Source organism: Pan paniscus, chromosome 19 (assembly GCF_029289425.2).
Source record: "Pan paniscus chromosome 19, NHGRI_mPanPan1-v2.0_pri, whole genome shotgun sequence".
Lineage (NCBI taxonomy): Eukaryota > Metazoa > Chordata > Mammalia > Primates > Hominidae > Pan > Pan paniscus.
The window spans coordinates 54,023,021-54,038,671 of NC_073268.2; the positions used below are offsets into that span (position 1 = coordinate 54,023,021).

Here is a 15,651-nt window from a genome sequence, read left to right on the forward strand (position 1 = left end):
TCCGAGCTCAAGGAGGCTCCTTCCTCTCCTCCTCCCACTTGCTTCTCCCAGGCTCCCTGACTCCTACGCTCTGGGATCTGCACCCCACCATGGGGTGAGGAAGCTGAACTGCATGGTGAGGCAGCTGCCCTGCATGCAGCCACATCATGGGCTGGAGATGCCACTGTCCGCTTGGTTTAATGATCAATGAGCTCCCTGCCAGGAAACCCTTTCTGACCTGGTTTGCCCCTCAGTCCCTCGGGCTCATACCTAGTGCCTGCGGCAGGACAGCCATGGCCGCCAACTCCACCAGCGACCTCCACACTCCCGGGACGCAGCTGAGCGTGGCTGACATCATTGTCATCACCGTGTATTTTGCTCTGAATGTGGCCGTGGGCATATGGGTAAGGGGACCTGTGGTGGTGTCGGCCAAGTGGGCTCTCAGGGTTGGTGCTTGGGGTGGGAATCGGGGTCCAGCATGTCCCTGTGGTGTCAGCATTGGTCCCAGCTGGTGGCCTAGTGATCCTTGTGGTCCTCCTCCCAGCCTGGGGTAGACTTGCTTGGAGACCTTGACCAAGCCCCTTTCTCTCTTTGGGTAATGGCGTCTCCATCTGCAAAGTGAGGAGGAGGAAATTCTCTCTAACAGGTAACTGGGCTTTTGTGCTGCTGCCCAGCTGGAGTCCTTGGGTGTGGCCCATCAGCCTCCTGGTCCCAGTCTCCATGGTGTCAGTGACTCCTGTCTGCTTGAACAACAGGCTCCCAGGGATTCCCTGGCTGCACCCCAGAGCTGCTGGATCAGAATCCGGAGGCAGGGAGGGCCCTGGGAACTGGGGGTCTTTATTTTGAACAAGCTCCCTGGGGATTCATGTACTGTGGCCTAGCCCTAGATCATAAGCCGGTTCTTTCTCCCTTCATAACAGTGAGAAATGAGCAGAGATCTGACCCCACACACAGATTCCAGGGGCAGCGGGGCCCCTGGGGACAGGCTGTTTCATGTGCAGATGGAGAAACCGAGGCTCTGGCCCTGCAGCAAGGGAAGGGCTCCTCTGGTCTATCGTGGAGGCCTTCCTGAGGGAAGGTGGACACAGCCTGGTCCAGGTCACCTGCTCCACGCTTAGCGCCTGGGGATGTTGGGCTCCACTTCTTAAGCCCCAGAGGTCCCCAGCCTGGCATCCCTGAGCCCTGACAGTCTCCTGGGGAGAATGAGTACCCCTTCTTTTTTTTTTTTTTTTTTAACTGAGACGGAGTCTAGCACTGTCACCTGGGCTGGAGTGCAGTGGCACTATCTCGGCTCACTGCAACCTCCACCTCCTGGGTTCAAACAATTCTCCTGCCTCAGCCTCCTGAGTAGCTGGGATTACAGGCGTCCACTACCACACCCAGGTAATTTTTTGTATTTTTAGTAGAGACAGAGTTTTACCATGTTGGCCAGGCTAGTCTCGAACTCCTTACCTCATGATTTGCCCGCCTCGGCCTCCCAAAGTGCTGGAATTACAGGCGTGAGCCACCGCGCCCGGCCGAGTACCCCTTCTTATCTTCCATAACCCCTGGCCTAAGCACGAAGGCCTGGCAAACAGGAGACTGGTCACGTCCCCTCAGCTTTCTGGGCCTCAGTGTTCTGATCTGTTATATGGAGACACCACCTACCTGGGGTGAGGTCTGCTATCAAGAGGCCCACACAGGACCAGACCTTGCTGCTGCCATTGGTTCTACAGTGGTAGCGGTGGTGGTGGTGGTGGTGGTTGTAGCAGTGGTGATTATAAGAGTAGCAGCCGCAGTCATTAAAATTAATTATCACAGGTTGGATTTCAAAAATCTGAAACCCAAAATCTGAAACATTTTGAACACCAACATGATGCTCAAAGCAAATGCTCACTGGAGCATCTCAGATTTTAGATTTTTGGGTTGGGGATGTTCAACTGGCAGGTATTCTGTAAATATCCCCAAATCTGAAAGAGTCCGAAATCCGAAACTCTTCTGGTTTCAAGTATTTCGGATAACGGCTCCTCAACCTGTATGTGATTAAATATTAACTCACAAGTAGCCCAGTGCTGGCCATCGGCAAAGCCGAGTTCAAGTCTCGGCTCTGCTCTGTGTACTTAAGTCACTTAATCTCTGTGGGCTTCAGTTTCCTCAAACACGCAATGCGGGTTTCTGTGCAGCCCACATCTCAGGGCTGTTCCAAGGAGCAAGGGGCCAATGGAAGTGAAAATCTGTTGCAAACTGTAACGTGCTATATTCCTGTGACTGTTGGTGGCTAGAATTCAGAGGAGGAGGTGCCCACGTGGGGCAGAACAGACAGTGGAGGGTTTCTGGATGAGGGGAGGTAAGGGCCAGGCAAGATCTGAAGAGGGAAAGAGGAGGGGAGACAAGGCTGTCCTGGCTAGCACGTCTAAGAAAGATGTTCTGGGCACCTGAGGCCAGACCCTTTGTAGCCCAGTGACTTGGGCCACCAGCCCTTGCTGCCCATGACCCACCTCTCCTAGTGAGTCAGCTTGCTGTTTGCAGGCTGGTGCCCCTGGAAGTAGGGCTGTAGGAGTTCTGCCCTGTCCCTCCTAGCAGGCTAGGCTGGCCCAGCTGGGAGCGGCTGGCAAGAGAGCAGTGAGCAGATCCAGAAAAGATCAGAAACAGACAGGGAGGATGCTGGAGATGCATCCCACAGGGAGAAGCAGACAGAGCAAGCCAGGCAGGTGCAGCCCTGCAAAGATGTTTAGATGGTGGGCCTGGGAGAGTCTGGCGGGGGCCGGGGGGGAGCCTTTAAGGAAGAGATGTTCCTGGAGGAGGGGACTTTGAGCTGAGCCTTTGCATTCATTAAAGTATCTGTTAACAAGTGACAGAAAACTGCTTTCAAATGAGCTCTAAGAATATAGGAAATGTAGGCCGGGCGCAGTGGCTCATGCCTGTAATCCCAGCACTTTGGGAGGCCTAGGCGGGTGGATCACGAGGTCAGGAGTTTGAGACCAGCCTGGCCAGCATGGTGAAACCCTGTCTCTACTTTCGTATTATTTTGTAATAATACAAAAATTAGCCAGGCGTGGTGCCAGGCGCCTGTAATCCCAGCTACTCAGGAGGCTGAGGCAGGAGAATTGCTTGAAACCGGAAGGCGGAGGTCGCAATGAGCTGAGATCACGCCACTGCACTCCAGCATGGGCAAAAGAGTGAAACACTGTATCAAAAAAAAAAAAAAAAAAAAGAATTCAGGAAATGTAATTGTGTCCAGCAATAGAAAGGGCTTCAGGTGCAGTATGATCCAGGGATTCACAGCACTATTAAGGATACAGCTACACCTCACTTTGGTTCTCTCAGCCTCTATCCATGTGTAGCTCTGTCCTAAGCACAGCTCCCCTCGTGTCCTGATGTGAAATGACCAGCCCTGCGATTGAGCCTGAGTTGAAATCCAGGCTGCACCACTTGCTAGATGGGTGTGTTTTCATCTCTGAGACCATCAGTTTCCTCATTGGTAACATGGCACCTACTTCATAGAGCTGTTGCGAGGACTAAGAACTCCACACAGATCAAGCAGTTGAAGCCAACTCTGGCATGGGGGCCTTCGGGGAACCTTAAATGGGTACATGTGACCCCCAGCAACTGCCAGCAGCCCCCAGAGCCCCAGATATAAGAAGGCAACTGGCAATGCCCACTATAGGCTTGAAAGATGAGAAGGGTTAGGAAAAAGCATGGGCTGTAAACATAGATGCTTTGGAGTTGTGCAGTGCACAGCGTACACATCTGGATATGGCCATCCTGGCCAAGACTATGAGCCTTCAGACTATGCTGCATTTAGTACGGCAAGATCACGGCACACAAAGAGAAAGTGGTGGGAGTTGGAGCTGGAGAGAGGCAGGAGCCACATCAAAAGTTCTGCACTGGGTGTGGTGGTGTCCACATGGTTCCTGCTACTCAGGAAGCTCAGATGGGGAGATCACGTGAGCCCAGGAGTTCAAGACCCGCCTGGGCAACATAATGAGACCCTGTCTTAAAAGTAAAAATAAATAGGCCGGGCGTGGTGGCTCATGCCTGTAATCCCAGCACTTTGGGAGGCCGAGGTGGGCAGATCACCTGAGGTCGGGCGTCCGAGATCAGCCTGACCAACATGGAGGAACCCCGTCTCTACTAAAAATACAAAATTAGCCAGGCATGTTGGCTCATGCCTGCAATCCCAGCTACTAGGGAGGCTGAGGCAGGAGAATCGCTTGAACCCGGGAGGCGGAGGTTGCAGTGAGCCAAGATCACACCATTGCACTCCATCCTGGGCAACAAGAGTGAAACTCTGTCTCAAAAATAAATAAATAAATAAATAACAAATAGATAAATAAAGCTTTGAATGGTGAGTATATACAATGAAGCCTAATCATCCTGAGTATAGGGCAGGGCAATTAAAGTCAGGAAGAAAGAGACCTGCATATTGATGGATATATTTTGTGATCCAGCTTTATGTATGTTCTGAAAAGAAATACAAAATCTGTATCTAAATACCTGTCCTGTGTCCCTCTTTTCAAATTCTTCTGTTTTTTCTTTTTTCTTTCTTTTTTTTTTCTTTTTTTCTTTTTTGAGACAGAGTCTTGCTCTGTAGCCCAGGCTGGGGGGCAGTGGCGCCATCTTGGCTCACTGCAGCCTTGACTTCCTGGGCTCAAGTGATCCTCCCACCTCAGACTCTAGAGTAGCTGGGATTACAAGCATGCACCACCACGCCCAGCTAATTTTAAAACTTTTTATAGAGACAGAGTTCCACTATGTTGCCCAGGCTGGTCTTGAATCCCTGGCTTGAGTAACCCTCCTTCCTTGGCCTCCCAAAGTGTTGGGATTACAGGCATGAGCCACCACGCCTGGATGATTTAACTTAAATTTCTCCCATCCAAATAGCACTAAAGACAGGCTTGAAAAATCCATGTACTCACTGACCCTTATCTCAGCATGCTACGTGTACTAACCCACTAAAGCTCATAAAAACCCTGTGAGGGTAGGAAGCCAAGGCAGGCGGATCACATGAGGTCAGGAATTTGAGGCCAGCTTGGCCAACATAGTGAAACCCCCTCCTACTAAAAACACAAAAAATTAGCCAGGTGTGGTGGTGCGCACCTGTAATCCCAGCTACTCGGGAGGCTGAGGCAGGAGAACCGCTGGAACCCGGGAGGTGAAGGTTGCCGTGAGCCGAGATCTGTCACTGCATTCCAGCCAGGGTGACGGAGTGAGATTCTGTCTCAAAAAACAAAACAAAACAAAATTCATGAAGGAAGAACTTCTTAGGACCACATTACAGAGGAAGAAACCAAGGCACACGCGTTCAGTAACTTGCCCCAGGTAACACGGCCAGGAAGCAGGGAAGACAGGATTTTACTCTCAGACGTTCTGAATGCAGAATTTTTATTCCACCTACATGGAGGACAAAATTCTATACTCCCCCTAAACCAAAGGCATGTGGGAATACGTGGGTAAGGAGCTGACTGCTTCTGTTCTTTTTATAAAAGTTGAGGTAAAATTTACATAATATACAATTCATCATTTTAACCATTTTATTTTATTTATTTATTTTGAGACAGAGTCTTGCTCTGTCACCAGGCTGGAGTGCAGTGGCACGATCTCGGCTCACTGCAACCTCCACCTCCCGGGTTCAAGCAATTCTCCTGCCTCAGCCTCCCGAGTAGCTGGGACTACAGGCGCCTGCCACTACGCCCAGCTAATTTTTGTATTTTTAGTAGAGACAGGGTTTCACTATGTTGGCCAGGATGGTCTCGATCTCTTGACCTCGTGATCCACCCACCTCGGCCTCCCAAAGTGCTGGGATTACAGGCGTGAGCCACCGCGCCAGCCCATTTTAACCATTTTAAAGTGTGCAATTCATGGCATTTAGTACATTTGCAATGTTGTGCAACCATTACCTGTAGCTAGCTCCAAAACATTTTCATCCTGTCCCCATCAAAGTCAAGCACCGTTCTTCCTGCCGCCCAGCCCCTGGCAACAACTCATCTGCTTTCTATCTCTATAAATTTGCCTGTTCTGGACTTTTCATATAAATGGAATCATACAATTCGTGGCCTTTTGTGTCTGTCTGTGTTCATGAAGCGTCATGTTATCAAGGTCCATCCAAGTTGGGCATGCATCAGAGCTTCATTCCCAAGATATTTGTTGTTTTTTTCCAGACAGGATTTTACTCTGTTGCCCAGGCTGCAGTGTGGTGGCACAATCACCGCTCACTGCAGCATCCACCTCCTGGGCTCAAGAGATTCTCCCACCTCAGCGTCCTAAGTAGCGGGGGCCACAGGTGTGTGCCACCAAACCCTGCATTTTTTGTAGACCTGGGGTCTCACTATGTTGCCAGTCTGGTCTCAAACTGCTAGGCTCAAGTGATCCGCTTACCTCCGCCTCCCAATGTGCTGGGATTACAGGCATGAGCTACTGCACCCAATAGAACTTCATTCCTTTTGAAGACTGAATAATATTCCTTTATATAGGATATACCACATTTTGTTTATTTACTCATCAGTCGACAGAAATGTGGGTTGTTTTCACTTTTGGCTATTATGAATAATGCTGCTATGAACATTCGTGTACAAGTTTCTGAGTGGATGTGTGTTTTCAATTCTTTTGGACATATACCTAGGAGTGGAACTTCTGGGTCATATGGTGATTCTATGCGTAACCTTTTGAGGAGCTGCCAAGCCGTTTCCGCAGCAGCAGCCCCATTCTACTTCCCACCAGCAGTGCGCGGGCTTCCAACTCCTGTCTCTTTTTTCTCCTCTTGCAGTCCTCTTGTCGGGCCAGCAGGAACACAGTGAATGGCTACTTCCTGGCAGGCCGGGACATGACGTGGTGGCCGGTGAGTGCACCCTGACTTCTCACACACCCCCACTTTGTCCGTGGGGCTGTGTCTGATCTCTAGGTCACCTGGCATCTGTATCTTTGAGCCAGTCCAATTCAGTGGAGCAGGCCGGAGGCTGGCAGGAGGTCCCCAAGTGAGGGGCATAGGGCTGAGCTGCTAGAAATTGTGTAAGGGGCAGGGGCTGTGGAGTCTGAAACTTACATCCGCTCCTTAGCTGTGCAGCTAAGGGTAGAACACACACCCTGGGCTCCTCATCCGTGAGGTGGGGCTAGGACCCCACTTAGGTTTGTGAGGATGAAGGAGAAGCTATTAAGCCCAGGATGGGGCTGGCGCAGGGAACCCGCTGCTGATGCGTTTCCCTTTCTCTCCTCCAGATTGGAGCCTCCCTCTTCGCCAGCAGCGAGGGCTCTGGCCTCTTCATTGGACTGGCGGGCTCAGGCGCGGCAGGAGGTCTGGCCGTGGCAGGCTTCGAGTGGAATGTGAGTCCTGGAGGACTGGCGGCCTGTGGGAGGGCCAGGGCACAGGGTGTGGTCACAGCACTGGAGGGGGACAGCTCCCAGTGGCTGGTGTCAGCCGATGTCCAGGTGGGCTCTGTGCAGTGCTGTTCCTGGGCCAAATAGTGTCTTCAGAATACCAAGGTGCTGGATGGCACGACTGGCAGGGAGCTGTGGGCCTTGCCCCAGACCTAGAGAGGGGAAGGAGCCACCCAGGATCTCATGGCAAGTCAGGAGGGGCTGGGGGAAGCCAGGCCTCCAGATGGTTCATCCCAGCCATGTCTGCTTTGTCTCTGGAGCAGAGCTGTGGGAGCTGCACCTGCAGTCCTCACCTGTCTCTGTCCCCATAGGCCACGTACGTGCTGCTGGCACTGGCGTGGGTGTTCGTGCCCATCTACATCTCCTCAGAGGTGAGTCTACTCATGGGGCCTCCAGCCGGGGGGCTGAGCCTTGGTCCAAGTTGGTGGTAGTAATGGGCAGGACCACCGTGACCTCACATCAGGAGTTGGTAAACTCTTAGGGCTGGGTTTGCTATTAGCCCGACTAATATTTCTATCAACCTGCTAAGGTGGATCCCCTCAGACCTCAGCCTGGGTGCCGTGTTGGCTGGTTTCCACTGCCCTGAGTGCTGCATCTCAGGAATAATGTCCCATCCAGCTGGGCACATAGGCTGCACAACTGGGCCATGCACCTGGTTTGCACACCTGGCCCACACACCTGGGTAGCATACCTGGGCTGTACCCCTGGGCTGCGTACCTGAATGGCACACCTGGGCCGCACAATTGGCTGCACCATCCTCGACTCTGCCCACTCCTTCAGCCCCGGCCATGCAGCCACTAAGTCCAGTCAACTCCACTTCCTGGATGTCTCTCAGCCTGTTCCCAGCTCTGCCCCTCACAGCCACCTCCCTCATCCAGCCTCATCATAGTGCACCTGGATTTGTCATAACAGCCTCTAAACTTGTCCCTCTGTCCCAGCCACGGCCCCTCCAATCCGTTCCTCGTCTCAGCCCTAAAGAGCCAGTCTAGGGATCTCAGCCTGCCACTCCCCTGCCTGACACCCTCGGGGCGCAGCCGGAGCAGCCCGGGATTCCAGGCCGGGTGCTGGGGCTGTAAGGAGTCAGTGCCTGGGCCTTGCCCTTGAGAGGCTCACAGCTGCTTTGCGGCGGGGGGAGAGGCAGAGTGATTGAGACAGGCCCTGCCTGGAGCCCTGGGCATCATCTGGAGGATGCTTAGCCCCTACCCATGTGCCTTCCCAGATCGTCACCTTACCTGAGTACATTCAGAAGCGCTACGGGGGCCAGCGGATCCGCATGTACCTGTCTGTCCTGTCCCTGCTACTGTCTGTCTTCACCAAGATATCGGTGAGCTGTCTCCCGCTCCCTGCTGGCATAGCCTGGAAACATCCCCAATCTGTGGGCCCCTCAAGTGGACCTGACATCTTCTCATTCATCTCTGCCTTATTTAACAGCTGGGCAAACTGAGGCCCAGAGAGGGGCAATGACTTGCCCAGGGTCACGCAGCGAGTCTGGACAGGTAGTCCAGGGCCCCCGGGGTGTAGGCTCAGCAGCCAGCCCTAGTCAGGGACAGAACACAACCTGGTGACCTCTGCTTTGCCTCAGGTTCTAGACGCAGGGTGCTAGGACGGTTCTCGGTCTGAGGTCAGTTCTGGGGCCGGCACCTGGGTGAGCCACGACCTTCCACTAGGGGGCGCCAAAAGCCCAGGTGGTCTTAGCCACACCTGGTCTGCACTGAGCTGACCTGCCTCTCACCCCAAGGCTGGTGGGCTCCATCACTGACACCCATCCTTGGGGGCCTGGCCCTGCCCCACTGGCATATTAAGAGCAGGAGCACACCTCGAATGTCAGGGTCAGGAGAAGCATAGAGCTCATCTTGTCCAAGCCCCTGACTTTACAGAGAGGGAAACTAAGGCCCAGAGAAGGGAAAGAGCTTGTCCTAACCCTCCCGGTGACCTCATGGCAACACTAGGCCTTCTGCTCTCACTCCAAGTCCCTGGGGGCAGCTAGCTTCATCCAGCCCCAGGCTTCTGAAGGGGCTTGAGTCCTGGGGCTGCCTGATTCTGGCTGAGAGAGCTGACACTAGCCCCTGCAACCTCCGAGCCTCCCTGTGCCTGGGGCTCCTCCCTTGTAAGGAGGGGCGGCAGACCTTCTCTCCTAGGGCTCCCGTGAGTTGTGAGTTGGTGATAGCAATGGGCAGGACCACCGTGTGAGGGCTGCTGTGTCTGCGGGAAGTGCTCTGTGAGGCCCAGCTTTCCCTCAGAGGCAAATGGCCTCCTGGGCCCTCTTCATTCAGTCCTGGGACTAGGAAAGCCCAGAAGAGGCGTCGATTTAGTGGAGGGAATGGAGGTGCAGAGGCCGGAGAGGTAGAGGCCTCGCTGGTCAGCCAGGAGCTGTGGGCAGGGCTACCTGGGAAGAGGGCCCTAAAGGGTCCATCCAGAGCCCCCACTGGGCCCTGGTGGGGGTCTCATGCAGCATCTGACCCGCCCTCTCCTCTCCTGGGGCATCCCCTCGGCAGCCTCAGCCTGGCCTCTATCTGCACTGGCGTTGCTAGGTGACTCTGAGGAGGTTCCCAGAGTGTCTCATCCTTCGTGTGGGCAGGTCTCAGGAGTGGCCAGCAGCAAACCCCATACCGCAGTCTTCGCCAGATGCCCTTGGCGTACTGTAGGAGGTTTGCTTTCTCTGGGAGCCCTTTAGAGTCCGGAGGGACTTGGCCTTGGCCTGCCCTTAAGGCTGAGTTTAGAGCTTTCCACTCATACTCTTCCTTCCTCTCCCACATTTCTTGATCTCCACCCCACCCCCATGCCAGCCACCCCCATGCCAGCCACCTCCCTGGAAACCAGGGATACAGAAATAAACAAGACCTGGCCCTGGTCTGCCAGGGGCTCGCACTGTGGTGAATAGATGGATGCATGGGACAGGCATGAAACTCAGAAGAGGACACAGCGGGGCTTGCTGGGGGTGGCATTTGAGTTGGGCTCTGATGGAGACAGGGATACTGATGGGGGATGGGAGCAAATGACAAAGAGAGAGGTGGGAAGAGGCAGGATGTGTCTGGGGGTGGTCGGGGCTGGAGGCTTAGACTCTAGGAGTCACTAAGTCAGACACTTCTGGGGCCAGATAAAGAACAGCGTGGAGAGAAGCTGGGAGTGAGTAATAGGCAGTGGTGGGGACAAAGGCAAACCAGAGAACGTGCCCCAGGATTGACACAGAACAGGCCCGTGTGCCACATTTGCCTCTCGGCTGCCAGTTTTCAGGGTCTGGCCTGCAGTGAGAGATGAGGCGAGGGAGGTCTGATTGTAAGAGGTTGAAGTGCCCAAGGTGCCCAGGTGGAGCCGGGGTGGTGTTTAGGAGCCGGGGTGGTGTTTAGGAGCCGGGGTGGTGTTTAGGAGCAGGGGGGTGGTGTTTAGGACCAGGGGGGTGGTGTTTAGGAGCCGGGGTGGTGTTTAAGTGGGACAGTGACATGGTCGTGTTTGTACTTTGTGCTCTCTGGAATCTTCCAGAGGGTGGACTGGAGGTGAGAGAGACAAGAGGAGGCCAGGCTTGTGAGGAGGCCCCAGGTAGGTCTGGTGAGGGAGGGAGACTGAGCCATGGGCACAGGGTTCTCCCCGCCCTGTTTCACCCTGCTGGCTTCTCTGCAGTAGAGCTTATACCTCACACTCGGAGAGTCCTGAAAGTGGATGGCTTGGGCAGAACTTCTAGAAAGGCAGAGGGGGCCGGCGTGGTGGCTCATGCCTATAATCCTAGCACTTTGGGAGGCTGAGGCAGGCGGATTGCCTGAGCTCAGGAGTTCAAAACCAGCCTAGGCAACACGGTGAAACTCCATCTCTACTAAAATACAAAAAAATTAGCCAAATGTGGTGGCATGCGCCTGTAGCTACTCAGGAGGCTGAGGCAGGAGAATTACTTGAACTGGGGAGATGGAGGTTACAGTGAGCTGACTCTCCAAAAATAAAAAGAACAAAAGGCAGAGGGAAGAGTTCAGTGAAGCGGGAGGACCTTAGAAACAATCTTGTCCAGCTCTCCGAGTTTACAGATGACACACTGAGGTCCAGGTCCCAGCGAGTCAGGCAGGGACTACTGTTAGAACCCAGGCCTGTGCCTCCCACCACAAGAGGCCCAACCTCAGCCCTGCTGCCCTGAAGCAGCCAGGATGTGGCCTTTCAAACTCCACTTTGTGATGGGGGTGATTCAGTTTACCCAACTATAAAACAGGGAGCACCCCCTCACATCAAGGCTGGGCTTCAGAACCAACGCTGGGGCTGCCTGGATGAAGCAGAGGGCGAAGCTTGAGGAATGCTAATTGCTGGGCTTGGCTGCGAGAGGACTGGGGCTACCCTGGCTGTTTGAAGTGCACGCGCCCAGGCGGTCCCCAGAGGCCCTGACCTCACTGGGCTGTGCCCCGGGAATGCCTCACATGTCTGCGCATCCAGCACCCATCCCAGCCACTGCCCATGTGGACAGAGATCTTAGGGTGCCTGCTGCCATCCCTCAGGCAGGGGCACTGGCCCACAGGAGGACCCGCGATGGCAGGGCATGGAGAATCACCACCCTGATCCTCAGACGCATGGACCCAAGCCCAGCTCCATCATTGTGGGGCTCTAGCCAGTCATTTAACCTCTGGAACTGGGCACGATGCCCCATGCCACTTGCAGTAAAGGTCCTCCACGGGGGTCGCTTTGCGCCCTCACTGACCTCACCCCTCCCTCGCCCTGTTGCCCCCACCCGCTCCAGCCACACTGGCCTCTGCGCTTCCATGAACACACCAGGCATGGTCCTGCCTCAGGGCCTTTGCATTTGCTGTGGCCTCTGCCTGGAACCTTCTGCCTGGATATCCACGTGGCTCCCTCATGTCCCTCAAGCCTTTCCACTCTCTCCATCTTCACCCCCATCCCCGCAGGCCAGCCCCCTTCCTCTCTCTACCCCCATGGACTTGGAACACCTGCTGGCTGTGTGCTCCGTTGGTTCCCTTGCTCACTGGCACATCCCCAGGGCTGCCCGCATGCCTCGTGGGTCTAGGTGAGAGAATCTATGCCAGGGGTCAGCTCGTTTTTTCTGCGAAAGGCCTGAGAGTAAATATTTTCAGCTTCACAGGCCACCCAGTCTCTGTCCTCACTCCTCAACTCTGCCCCTGGGACCCGAAAGTGCCTGCAGACAATATGCCCATCACTGGGCCTGGCCTGCGGGTTCTGGGCTGCCACTCCCTGCCCTATGGAAATCACCTACTTACTGTGCACCTACTGTGTGCCAGGCCCTGGGTGAGCCCCCCACACCCATAGATGCTTTCTAGACAGGGGGTAAGGAAACAGACCAAGGAAATCATAAGAAATGGTAAAAGTGTGATAAAAGAAGCAAACACGGTGAAGGGGGGACAGAAATGGGGAGACAGGAGCAGGGAGTGGGCTCACTGGAGACAGGGCGGTCTGGGGTGGAAATGCCAGCCTTGCAGCCACAGGGCAAGAGCTTGGCAAGTCCAGGAGTGGGAAGCTCATGGGGCTGGGGGTGCCTAGGGATATGGAGGGGCAGCAATGACCAAGAGCGGAGAGGCAGTGGGGACCACGCAGAGCCTCTGGGCAGGGCCTCTGCCGGGCGGGGGTGCACCTTATTCCTGGAATGGTAGAAATGCAGAACCTGACCGGGTGCAGTGGCTCACACCTGTAATCCCAGCAATTTGGGAGGCCGAGGCGGGTGGATCACCTGAGGTCAGGAGTTCGAGACCAGCCTGGCCAACACGGTTAAACCCTGTTTCTACTAAAAATACAAAAAATTAGCCAGGCATGGTGACACACACCTGTAATCCCAGCTACTCAGAAGGCTGAGGCAGGAAAATCGCTTGAACCCAGGAGGCAGAGGTTTTTTTTAAAAAAAAAAAAAAAGAGGAAATGCAGAGCCCCAGATCTTCCTTGCACAAGCCAAATGCAGGAGGGACCGGTGAGGGGCTTGCAAGGGGATCGGGCCCAGGGTGGGGGCAGCAGAGGTTTTGGGGAGTGGGTGTGTGTTTTGGAGAGGGAATCCATAGCAGCGGCCGGTGGGTCAGAGGCGGGGAGTGTGGCAAAGGGGAGCCCCGGAGGACGGTGATGGCCTCCATGGAAATGGGCAAGGCTCAGGGGCAGAGGACACCAAAAAGATTTGGGAGAAATCACAGTCAACTCCTAGTGTCAGTGCAGAGCCCACCCAGCTTCTCTGCTGTCCCACGAAGGATGGGAGATATAAGTTCCATGTGGGAAGGTGGCCGAGAGCGGGCAGGGCAAGGGCCCAGGCCGGGCAGCCAGAGTACCAGGGCCGGTTCCCAGCCTCCTTCAGCCTCAGACACGCCCTGGAGTGAATGGTTTCCATCGGCTGGGAGATGGAGTGAGGCTCCTTCATATACGTGGGGAGCTTGGGGGTCTAAGCTGTGCAGAGCCCACCAGATCAGTCCCATCCTGCACCACATGGCCCACGTGTCCTCTCTCAGCCTTGCTCCCTCCCTGTGTACTGGGCTCCCGCCCTTGCAAGCCCCCAGTGGTGGCTACATGGTGCCAGGAGAGGAGTGGCTTGCTGCCAACAGTGTGTGCTCTCTGGGAGGTCCCCTGCCATGAGGTTCCTCCCCAGGACCTCACAGGCCCCAGGGTCAGCCAGCAGGAAGGGCACGTCCTTGGGGCCCACCTCTTAGGACGGTGGGACTTTGACAAAGTCATTTCACTTCTCCATGCCCAGGTGCCCCCCACTGTGGAGTGGAGTGGATTACCACACCCACCTGGTAGGATGCTATGAGCAGCACTGGGGGAGACCTGAAAGACATCAGGGCGCCGTGTGGCACACACGCACATTTGTCACCTGTCAAAAGTGGCAAGTCAGCAGGGCGTCCTGGAGGACAACCAGGGCCATGAAGGACTGGCAGGGTTTCTGGGTACAAGATGAAGGGAGGAATCGTGGGGGTCCTGCATGGGGAGGAAGGAGCAGGGAAGTGGAAAGGACAGTTTGTGCAGGGTGAATGTGGGGCCACATCACAGGAGCAGGCGGGCACCTCTGGACAGCAGCCTGGATCAGGCTGCTGAGCTGGGGGTGGACCAGTTGCTCCGGCCCCATGGGTGGCAGCCTGGAGTAAGGTCCTGGTTCAGCCTGTGCCCTGGGAATGGCCCTTCCTCGGGGATGCTGTTCCCTGGTGCAGTCTTGTTGATTTTGTTCCCAGAGTTTTGCCTCCATGGGCGAGTTCCTCTGCAATTTGGGCCTTGACCTCCCCATCTGTGCCTTCTAGGAGTTGGAATAGACTCTGGGCCGGGTGCGGTGGCTCACGCCTGTAATCCCAACACTTTGGGAGGCCGAGGTGGGTGGATCACCTGAGGTCAGGAGTTTGAGACCAGCCTGGCCAACATGGTGAAACCATGTACAAAATTAGCCGGGCGTGATGGCACACACCTGTAATCCCAGCTACTCAGGAGGCTGAGGCAGGAGAATCACTTGAACCTGGGAGGTGGAAGTTGCAGTGAGCCGAGATCGCGCCACTGCACTCCAGCCTGGGTGATTGATAGAGCAAGACTCCGTCTCAAAAAAAAAAAAAAAAAAAAAACACTCTGCGGTTGCTCCTGGGTCACTGGGGAGGGAGGCACAGAGGAGAGCTGGCTATCTCAGACAGTCCCAGGGAGCATCCCGTGCCAGGGTGAGGGGGTGGAAGGGCTGCAGGGTGCCGGCAGGGTGGAGGAGCTGGGTGGCTGGCTCTGTGTGCTCCACACCCACTTCCACATGGCACAGATCAGGGGCACTGAGGTTCAGGGGATGAAGTGGCCTGCTCAAAGCCATGTGGCTGGGACATGGCAGACCAGGGGCACAGAGCCAGGGCTGTGTAGCTCTTGGCATCTGTCAGGCTGACGCTTGCCCCGGCCCACAGAGAAGAGTGCTCGGGCTGCAGGAGGGGTTGGATAGGGCTAAGTGATGTCTGAATTCCTCACCCGGGGGCTGCTTGGGAGTTGCAGGCAACCGCACACCTACTGGGCCTCTAGCAACAGCAGCAAACCTTCACTGGATGCCATGTAGTGTCCAGTCTATAGGGGAGATAGCAGTGAAAGGCCCACCCCACACCCTTGCTCCTGCCGTTCCTGCACCTGCGGGACTTCTCTTCAGTCTTTGGGGCCTGCCACCGTGGAAGGAAGGGCAGGAAGGAGGGAGGCAGGAGGGAGGGCGAATGAACAATGTACTCGAGGAGCAGAGGGGCTGGCACGGCTGTGTTTTGAAAGATGAGAAGCAGAGGCTGGGATGTTCCAGGGCAGAGGGAATCTGGTGAGCCGGTGAGCAAAGACTCAGAGGCAGCTAAGTGCTGGGCATGGGATGAAGGGCCATGTGTCTGGCGTGGCCAGAGCCAAAGA

General features: G+C 55.2%; 1 protein-coding gene across 1 annotated transcript in view; it reads left to right on the forward strand.

Annotated features, from left to right (window-relative positions):
• Positions 1-272: 272 nt before the first annotated feature.
• SLC5A10 (solute carrier family 5 member 10) overlaps positions 273-15,651 on the forward strand; it is a 71,673-nt gene continuing 56,294 nt past the window's right edge. The window contains exons 1-5 of the mRNA XM_003805040.6: positions 273-383; positions 6,725-6,796; positions 7,174-7,278; positions 7,644-7,703; positions 8,552-8,656. Of these exons, the coding sequence (XP_003805088.1) occupies positions 273-383; positions 6,725-6,796; positions 7,174-7,278; positions 7,644-7,703; positions 8,552-8,656 (453 nt within the window). The remainder of the gene's footprint in view (positions 384-6,724; positions 6,797-7,173; positions 7,279-7,643; positions 7,704-8,551; positions 8,657-15,651) is intronic.